The sequence below is a fragment of the Acanthamoeba castellanii genome, assembly GCF_000313135.1.
Source record: "Acanthamoeba castellanii str. Neff unplaced genomic scaffold scf7180000084576, whole genome shotgun sequence".
NCBI lineage: Eukaryota > Discosea > Longamoebia > Acanthamoebidae > Acanthamoeba > Acanthamoeba castellanii.
In genome coordinates, this window is record NW_004457486.1 from 68,019 (window position 1) to 76,585 (window position 8,567).

Below are 8,567 nucleotides of genomic sequence, written 5' to 3' on the forward strand. Positions count from 1 at the left end.
CATAGCATGTGACTGTACCCTTGCTGCGCTGGGCTACGATGGCTTCCACGTAGAGCTTCAGCATGGCGACCCGCTCTTTCTTAGCCGGGCTGTGCTTGGCATGGTAGAGCAGGTACCTCCACGCCGTGGCCAGGCTTTGCTCGTGTATCAGCGTATGTAGTGCGACATCTGCGCGCTTTCGCACCACAGCACACAGCACGACACACGACACACAGACACACGACACACGACACACAACACACAACACACAACACAGCAGCAAACACACACGGCACACACGGCACACACGGCACACATCAGCAAAAGGTCAAAAGGTGGTTCATGCTAAGCTGGAGAGACCTTGTTTAAAGAGGTTCATGAGTGCAGTGAACTGGAACCTCGAGCTGAAGAGCGACTGGAGCGCAGAATTGATGAATGTCGTGATGGCGTGCGGCAGCTTGTGTTCCACCATCACCAGCGCTCCTTCGCCTGTGCCGTGTGTTGGGAGTCGAGTCGTGCGTCAGCCGCAGCACCAAGACGAGCCTAATTACAGCTGGATCCGCACCTGAACGTGCGAGTTCTTGAAAGTACAGAGACACGCTGCACTTGGCATAGCCGTAATTGGGCGAGCGCACCTGCCCAACACGACGCACACAGCACACGCACACACGACACACACGACACACACGACACACACGACACACACGACACACACGACAGCACACGACACACACGACACACACGAGATCGCCAACATGCGAAGGCTTTGTTGAGTGAATCGCACATGGTTGGTTACACATAACAGCCTAAGTTGTGGCGGCACCTTCAGAAGCTCGACCACGGTGTGGAGGAGGTTGTCGCACGCGGCAATGCGGTGGAGGTATTCGACGTTGTGCGTGAAACCGTGGCCGAGCGCACCGCACGCCCAGCGAAACCGCATCCAATTCGTCGCCAGGAAGGGCGTGTTGCCGATGAACCGCGCCAGCGCCTCGATGACGCCCTTGTCCACCAGCAGGTTCCTGTTCTGCAGGCTGGCTGTGTGTAGTGCGTGCCTTAATAACACGACACACGCGGCACGCGCGACACACACGGCACACACACACACACACGTCACGCGGCACAAACTTGGAGTCAATTCGAGGCTGGCGGTACCGTATTGCGAGTGATGGATGGCCTTGAGGGCCTTCTTCTGTGCCAGGCGGTGGTCGCTGGCTACCATCGCCACCAGGCACTCGGCCAGCTGCTCGCCCAACGTCGTCCGTTTATCTGTAGAAAGCGAGAAGAAATAGAAATACACACCACATGAAAAGAGTGCAACGTAACAAAACACGAGAGCGAGTGTACCGTGGTTCACAACGAGTCCGACGACGCCTGCGGCGTGGGCTCGAACCTCGGCGCTGTAGCGCGGGCTGAGCACGGCTGCGGAGAGCACCGACAGCGCCTCGGCCTTGATTACTGCGTCCGCCTGCCAGCCTGTGGACACAGTATATTAATTAGTAATAAATAAATAGATAAATAGATAATAAAAGTAATAAAAGTCGTAATGTGTGTGCCTTTGGTGTTGGCACAGAGTTTGTTGAGGGCGCGGAGGCTGGTGAGGAGGTCGCCCTCGCCTGCCTCTGTCAGCGGCCCGGTGGCCTGATTGGCCGTGAGCACTCGGTGCAGGACCTGGCGTACCTCGTCACCCATCACCTCAACCTCTGCTTACTTCTCTCAGCTCTCAGCTCGTTCGTTTGCCAAAGGTGCTTGACGTCCCGAAGCACAAGTTGGAAGATGCAGACGAAGGAGGTGGTTGCTTGTGCGAAACAAATGTCAAAGAATTCTGAAGAAGAATAAGAAGAATAATAAAAAAAGAAAAAAGAAAGGGTAAAGAAATACAAAAAGGCGGGAACACACAAATCCCATCACGCCAGCTTTGAGATCCTTCGCATCCATTCACGCACACATGAACGCGAAACCGACGCAAGCGCGAGAAACGCTCGATGGTGCGCCAATTTCTCTCCAATTTTGCTTTCCTCTTGTAATCTTGTAGAGAGATTGCTTCCTTATTGGAGACCACTCGCAGCGTTGCACGAAGTGTCGCGCATGCTCAACACCGGGCTCGACAAGGAAACGTTGGGTCTGCTGGTCGCGCTCTGCGAGGCGGGCGTGAATCCAGAAGCTCTCGCCCACGGCATTCGAGAACTGCATCGCACCGGCGAAGGCGGCTCCGGCACCACCAAGCAATAAGCGCTATCCCTCATCGCCATGTACATACAACAATGAACCTCAACTCAAGTGCCACCTGCCATCAACCCAACCGTGCCTTGCGTTGTTGACGTCAACAACCACACCGTTATTTATTGTTTTTTTATTGCGAATTGTATTTGCATCAAAACACGCCTGGCAGCAGACATCAGATGGAGGGAGGGCAGGCACGGGGCGGTGGAGTGACGGGGATGTCGGTGGGCGAGGGAGTGGCCCTCATGGCGGGTGTGGCGATCGCTGCCGCGGGCTACGTCTGGTGGTTCAATCGCAAAAGCACACCAACAACGGAGCGCCAAAGATCATCGCCCGCGATTTCGGCTGCACCAACACCAACACCCAAACAACAGGTCAAGGTGTGCAAGTCGTGTGGAAAGACTGAATCGGGGGACCGCGCCCTCGTCCGGTACCATTTTCAAATTTCGTGGAATCTCAGATGCTTGATGCTGTATGATGCCATCGTGATTGTGATGTCTTACCACCATTGGCAACCTGCACGCATCAGCTGCGGACGCTGCCACAAGGTGTATTACTGCTCCCGCGACTGCCAGCGGCAGGACTGGGGTCGCCACAAGCCCGAGTGCAGCTCTTCGGACTCTGCAGCGGCCCCGAAGAAGACACCGCCGCCCGAGCCACTGCCCGGTATCTCTCTCTCTCTCGCAGTTGTTGTGGCCTATGCTCACCACCTTGCCGCCCTCCACGCGTGTGTTATGGGGAAACGTCACTGTTTAGCTTGGGCGCAGAACTTGCGGCTGACAAGTGCCGAGTACGCCAATGTGAAGGCTCTGCTCAAGAAGAACGATGAACAGTTTGAACTGTACGTACAGACACGTGTGCGCGTTCGCGGCATCTTCGGGGCTGCTCTTCACATGCGACGATTTGATGCTCTCCACCACCGGTTGTGGCTGATACAATACCATGATGCGTGGCAGACACTTGCGTGGCGGCCCGAAGCCTGACTCTGTGGATGACATCTGGGAAGGGCTGGAGCCGCAGGAGATGCAGCAGCTCATTGAAGACACTATCTGGTACCACAGACGCACGACACACACACACAACCCTCTCTTCACGTCGTGACCCTAGATTGCGCGATCACACAGGTACAAAGAATTCTACAAGACGAATGATGCCTCGAACGTCTTGTCCCTGCTTCGTCGCCTGGCCTCCGTACAATTCTGGGGCAGTTCTCCCGTCGCGGTTTTTGCCCCTCCCCCACCTTTGTTTTTGTTTTATTTATTTATATTTGTAATTATTTCATTTGTTATTTATTTACATTTATATATTTATATATTTTTGGTTTTGTTGTCTGCAGGTGGCCTTTTTCTGCCTGGTGTTCAGCAAGCAGTCGGAGGAGACCCTGCGATCGTGGGTCGACCAGTGCGCGACGGAGCTGGCCCAGGACGGCTGGTTCCGCTCGGCATTCCTCACGTTCCTTCGCTACGCCGACACGCCCGCCAGCCGGGCGTGCTACCAGCCCGTGCTCGCACTGCTCTCCTCCGCCGTAGACCAGCTCGAAGCGCAGTCCATGCTCTCGCTGACCATCCCCGACTTCGTAGCCCGTCCGCTGCACGAGCCGCTTCACTCACGTACGCACCACACCACACGCACGACACGCACGGCACACACGTGGGCAACTAACATACGGAGCCGCACAATACAGCGGAGGCGGTGGACCACATGTGGGCCAACTACTTCGCCACGGGCAACGTGGCGCTGCTCAAGAAGATCATCAAGGAGGCACTCCCGCTGGCCGCGCAAGCACGCGTCGCCTCCAACCCCGTGAACGCCCAGCTCCTCATGCAGACATGCAACTTTGCCGCCGTCACGCTGGTCAACGAAGGTACACACCACGCACGCACGCACGCACGCACACGACACACACACGACACACACACGACCCACACACACGACCCACACACACGACCCACACGCACGCACAACACACACATGACTAAGTGTTGACACTCTTGTGTGCGCGTCGCAGGAATTTTTGACGAGCAGGTGCGAAACGTCTGCAAGAGCGAGCGGGACGCCCTTACGAGCGGGACCGGGCAGCAGAATCTCGGCCTGATGCAGATGCTCCAGCAGATCATGATGCAGCAGGAGGGCAGCATCCAGCAGCTCGCCACCATTCCCGCAGGTTCGTCTCACGCACACGCACACGCACCATCGCACACGCACACGACCAACAACACGACACACGCGCTCATGTGTGCGTGTGCGACGATACAGAGGAGGTGAGCCGGATGCGGGTGGAGGTGGAGGGTCATCGGCCGTTCCTGGAGCGCATGCGGGAGATCAAGCACCGACAGAAGGTGGCGCGGCTCAAGCAGATGCCCGGCGTGCGCACCGTGCCGACCCAGTTCGGGAATGCCCTGTGGCTGCCGGCCACCACCGACCACCCCGAGGGCCTCCTCTTCATGACCATGGAGGGCGAGAGCGGAGCACACTAACCACCGCCACTACCAACAAACACACACTTCCTATCCTCAAATCGCACGACACGCACACGACGCACCGCACCGCACACACGCACCGCACCGCACGACACGACACGCACTGGTTGCTGTACATTCTATTGGCTCTTGGGCGTGCCTAAGGCTTGGCCACACTTCGCATGAGGGCCTGCAGGTCAGAGTCGAAGACCAGCGGCTTTGGGGCCGCCACGGATGAAGAAGAAGACGAAGATGCGTAGGTGCGGGCCTTGGTGGTGGTGGTGGGCGGCTTCTTCGCCTTCGTCTTCTGCTGCTCGGTCGTCGCCTTCCGGTGCTTGAGGCTGGCCATGGCGGCGCGCTGGATCGCCTGGTCTTCTTCGTCGTTGTCGTCCACTCCACCAACTGCCGGCCGCTTCTCTTCTTCACCACCCGGCGGCGGCGCGAAGCCACCGCGCATCATGTTGTCGAACTCGTTGGCGTTCAGCGTCCCTGTTGTAGATGTCGTTGCCACCGCACACGACACACGGCACTCAGCACCACCGCACACGCACACCCACAGGCACGCGCGCGCTGGTGGTGTGGGAGCGAACCTGGAAGAGCGCTGACGCCGCGATTGAACACCGAGTAGGCGCTGACCCGCTCGCCGTCGGTTGCAGCAGACGACGACATGCTGTCCCACACCCAGTAGAAGCAGCTCGCGATGAAGAACACCAGCCCAAACTCGAGCCTGTCACAGGCAGATGAATGGAGTACATGGAGTGGTGGGTGGTTATTTGTTTGGCCCAGGTCATGGCACACGAAGGCAGGGCAGGGGGTGGGGCCTACCTGTAGAAGATGACCTGCAGGATGGCCCAGACGACCAGCTTGGCAAGCGTAGTGGGTCGCACGTAGCGCCACACCCCACCTGCCTCGTCAGCAGCTGGTGCTGCCGCCGCAGCGGCCCCATCTGTCGGGGCGCCGCGTGGGCGATCCTTCCTTGACGCCATCTCAGCCAAATCAACGAATAAACAATAAATAATAATCAATAAATAATAATAACAGAATAAATGGCAGGTGGAGGCTGACGTGGCAGAGGCTCAGGGAAAGGCGAAGCGGGGAGATCCGTGTAGAGCGAATAGAGTGCATCAAAACAAACAAGCAACACACGCCACATGTCGAACGTACGGAGCCTGAATGATCTGAAAGGTGCCCCTTCATCTATGGCTACACCGCACTGGATGTTGCAATCTCGATGCTGATGCTTTCATCTTCTTGGTGCAGGTGGTGAGGGACCTCCTGGCGCAGGAGGTGGTCACGGACCTCCCTCGGGACCTCCTGGTGGCGGTGGTGGTGGCGGTGGTGGCGGGTTCCCCTTCGACCTGGGGGCGCTGCTGGGCGGGCTGGGCGGGCTGGGCGGTGGTGGCCGCGGCGGTCGTGGGGGTGGCGGCGGGCACGGCCGGGTGAAGGTGATCGGCAGCAAGCAGGAGTTCAAGGCCGAGCTCAGCGCCCACCCGCGGGGCCTCGTCGTAGTTGACTTCTCCGCCACCTGGTGCGGGCCGTGCCAGGTACTGTGTTGTGTGTGTGGCGCGTGCGTGTGTCTTTGCTCATGACGTGTGTCGTGCTATCTAGAGAATGGCTCCGCTCTACGCCGAGTTCAGCACCACCTACCCCAACGTCCGCTTCCTCGAGGTACCGCTCCCAGTACTTCACCGTGTGCGTGTGCGGTGTGTGCGTGTGCGGTCGTATATGTGCGTGTGCACATCTGACCATCGGCGATCGCGAACGCAGGTGGACGTGGACCGGGTACCCGATGTGGCGCAGGAGTGCGGGGTGACGGCCATGCCCACCTTCCACTTCTACCAGGGCGGCCGCAAGGTGGACGAGCTGCGCGGCGCCGATCCCAACCGGCTGCAGGACCTCATCAAGCGCCACGGCGCCACCTCGACCCTCTCTGGCGGCGGTGGCGGCGGCGGCAGCGACGGCTTTGGCGGCGGAGGCTCGGGCTACCGCCTGGGCGGCGGCGGCGATGGCGATGGCGGCGCAACCACTGCGGCGCCTGCGGTGAGCCGCGGTGGGGGTAGAGGCGCGCAACGGACTGGCGACGCGGAGGCGGTGGTGCAGTCGGTGATGGGCCTGGGCTTCTCGCGCGGGGCCGCGCTGGCGGGCATCCAGGCCACGGGCACGACCGAGCTCGAGAGCGTCGTGGACTGGGTGCTCCAGAACCGGTCGCTCGCGGATACCCCCGAAGAGGAGAGAGGCAGCGGTGGTGGAGGTGAGGAGGAGCCCAACACGACCTCGGCTCCTTCCGCACAGCCTGTCGCCACCGCTGCTGCGAGTGGTCCCAAGACCACGCTGGCCATCAGGTACACGCACACGCCGCACACGCCGCACACACACACACGCCACACGTGCGCTGCACAACAAAAGAGCCGTGATTGAGCCTTGGCCGTGCTGTGCTTTCTCTGTGCGGCAGGCTCACGGACGGCTCCACGCTCAAGCACGAATTTAACGGTGGAGACAGACTGCTGGCTGTGCACGACTTCATTGCCAGGCACCGAACCGACGGGTACACCGCTGCCTTGCACGAAACTCGACACACGACACCCGACGTATGACACGCAGCACACGCACTAACTTCACTCTCTGGGGGGGGAGGTGCAGGAGTGCGGGCTTCGATCTGATGACGCCCTACCCACGCAAGATCTTTGGCGCAGCTGACCTTGACCGCACGCTGGCCGAGCTCGACCTCGTGCCCAACGCCAACCTCATTCTGCACAAGAAGTAGTCGTGGTGTCGATTGGTGGTTCGCTGCTTGAAGGTTCTCGAAATGGTACATCATCTATTCTTGCTTTACGCTTGCCAGCTCAGGGGGGGTCTCGTTGATGCTCTGGTGGTGGTAGTGGTGCGTTGTTCAAGTGGAGGCGAGCCAGCTGAGACCCTCATAGAGTCCCACTTGGGTGATGGCGCAGCATGGCTGGAAGTGCCACTTGCGCCCTCTGATCTGTGGTGATGGCCATCGTGACGATGATGAAGAAGAAGAGTCATCATGGGTGCTGTGAGCGGTAGTGTCATGAGAGAGAGAGAGAGCCAGAGGGAGAGGGGCAACCTGATGCAAGTCCATCTGTTCTGTGGCCTCGGCAATGGAGAGAGCGCGAGGCAGGTCGATCTTGTTGCCGTAGAGCAGCAGTGGCAGGCCCTGGCCCAGAGTGGAGCCGCATACACGTTGTGAGATGAGTTGCCAGTTAGATCTCTCCTTGAGGAAGAAGAGGAGGAAGGGTGTGTGTGTGAGAGAGAGGGCTCGACGAGTGGAGCGTACCCTGAGTTGGTCCTCGCTCATAAACTTGAAGAGTTCGTGGGCAGTCTCGCTCATTCGTTCTCGGTCGTTGAGGTCAACAACCCAGATGATGGCGTCAATCCCCTGCGAGCAGATGAAGAGAAAGCTGTCACTCTCACTTTGCCCGTGTGCAGCGTCACATGCGTGTGTGGACGCAGTTGAACTTCATTGCCAAGAGGCTCGGCTCACCTGAAAGTAGTGGCGCCAGAGTGGGCGAATCTTGTCTGGGCCGCCCACGTCCCTAATGAGAGCGGTGAGCGAGGCACGCACAAGTATCGATCGGTAAAGAAGTAGGTAACAACATTCGTACCAGCAGGTAAGCGACAGCTTGCCCTTGGCGGCGTGCTCGACATTGAATCCGATGCAGGGCATGGTCGGCTTCGGCTCCGTCTCCAGAGCGTAGAGCATGGTCGTCTTGCCTGTGTTGGTACGGAGCACCAACCAGTGCCATCAGCACATCTACCAAGAAATAGGCCGTCACACGACGACACGACCAACGACACGACACGACCAACGACACGACACGACCAACGACACGACCAACGACACGACCAACGACACGACCAACGACACGACCAACGACACGACCAACGACA

The 8,567-nt window shown here is 58.9% G+C and overlaps 6 protein-coding genes across 6 annotated transcripts in view; 3 read left to right on the forward strand and 3 right to left on the reverse strand.

Annotated features, from left to right (window-relative positions):
- The window catches only part of ACA1_044940 (BTB/POZ domain containing protein), a gene marked incomplete at both ends in the record, with an annotated part of 4,202 nt that extends 2,534 nt beyond the window's left edge, over positions 1 to 1,668 (reverse strand). The window contains 6 exons of the mRNA XM_004340473.1: positions 19 to 168; positions 545 to 614; positions 803 to 1,014; positions 1,132 to 1,245; positions 1,324 to 1,452; positions 1,548 to 1,668. Coding sequence (XP_004340521.1) covers positions 19 to 168; positions 545 to 614; positions 803 to 1,014; positions 1,132 to 1,245; positions 1,324 to 1,452; positions 1,548 to 1,668 — 796 coding nt within the window. The remainder of the gene's footprint in view (positions 1 to 18; positions 169 to 544; positions 615 to 802; positions 1,015 to 1,131; positions 1,246 to 1,323; positions 1,453 to 1,547) is intronic.
- Positions 1,669 to 1,924: 256 nt separating this feature from the next.
- Positions 1,925 to 2,208, forward strand: ACA1_045050 (uncharacterized protein; the record flags this gene model as incomplete). Its single annotated transcript, XM_004340474.1, has 2 exons — positions 1,925 to 1,964; positions 2,045 to 2,208. The coding sequence occupies 2 exons, from the start codon at positions 1,925 to 1,927 to the stop codon at positions 2,206 to 2,208; spliced, it is 204 nt and encodes a 67-aa protein (XP_004340522.1).
- Positions 2,209 to 2,378: 170 nt separating this feature from the next.
- ACA1_045060 (MYND finger domain containing protein) lies at positions 2,379 to 4,676 on the forward strand (the record flags this gene model as incomplete). Its single annotated transcript, XM_004340475.1, has 9 exons — positions 2,379 to 2,629; positions 2,729 to 2,865; positions 2,956 to 3,040; positions 3,156 to 3,251; positions 3,324 to 3,390; positions 3,536 to 3,809; positions 3,884 to 4,063; positions 4,208 to 4,363; positions 4,456 to 4,676. The coding sequence occupies 9 exons, from the start codon at positions 2,379 to 2,381 to the stop codon at positions 4,674 to 4,676; spliced, it is 1,467 nt and encodes a 488-aa protein (XP_004340523.1).
- A 142-nt stretch (positions 4,677 to 4,818) lies between these two features.
- On the reverse strand, positions 4,819 to 5,644 carry ACA1_045070 (uncharacterized protein; the record flags this gene model as incomplete). Its single annotated transcript, XM_004340476.1, has 3 exons — positions 4,819 to 5,147; positions 5,249 to 5,385; positions 5,484 to 5,644. 3 exons carry the CDS (start codon positions 5,642 to 5,644, stop codon positions 4,819 to 4,821), a joined length of 627 nt encoding a protein of 208 aa, XP_004340524.1.
- Positions 5,645 to 5,809: 165 nt separating this feature from the next.
- Positions 5,810 to 7,422, forward strand: ACA1_045080 (thioredoxin, putative; the record flags this gene model as incomplete). Its single annotated transcript, XM_004340477.1, has 6 exons — positions 5,810 to 5,843; positions 5,919 to 6,202; positions 6,267 to 6,326; positions 6,426 to 7,000; positions 7,111 to 7,203; positions 7,299 to 7,422. The coding sequence occupies 6 exons, from the start codon at positions 5,810 to 5,812 to the stop codon at positions 7,420 to 7,422; spliced, it is 1,170 nt and encodes a 389-aa protein (XP_004340525.1).
- Positions 7,423 to 7,548: 126 nt separating this feature from the next.
- ACA1_045090 (ADPribosylation factor subfamily protein) overlaps positions 7,549 to 8,567 on the reverse strand; it is a gene marked incomplete at both ends in the record, with an annotated part of 2,056 nt that continues 1,037 nt past the window's right edge. Inside the window, 5 exons of the mRNA XM_004340478.1 lie at positions 7,549 to 7,638; positions 7,744 to 7,833; positions 7,954 to 8,055; positions 8,161 to 8,212; positions 8,282 to 8,390. Of these exons, the coding sequence (XP_004340526.1) occupies positions 7,549 to 7,638; positions 7,744 to 7,833; positions 7,954 to 8,055; positions 8,161 to 8,212; positions 8,282 to 8,390 (443 nt within the window). The remainder of the gene's footprint in view (positions 7,639 to 7,743; positions 7,834 to 7,953; positions 8,056 to 8,160; positions 8,213 to 8,281; positions 8,391 to 8,567) is intronic.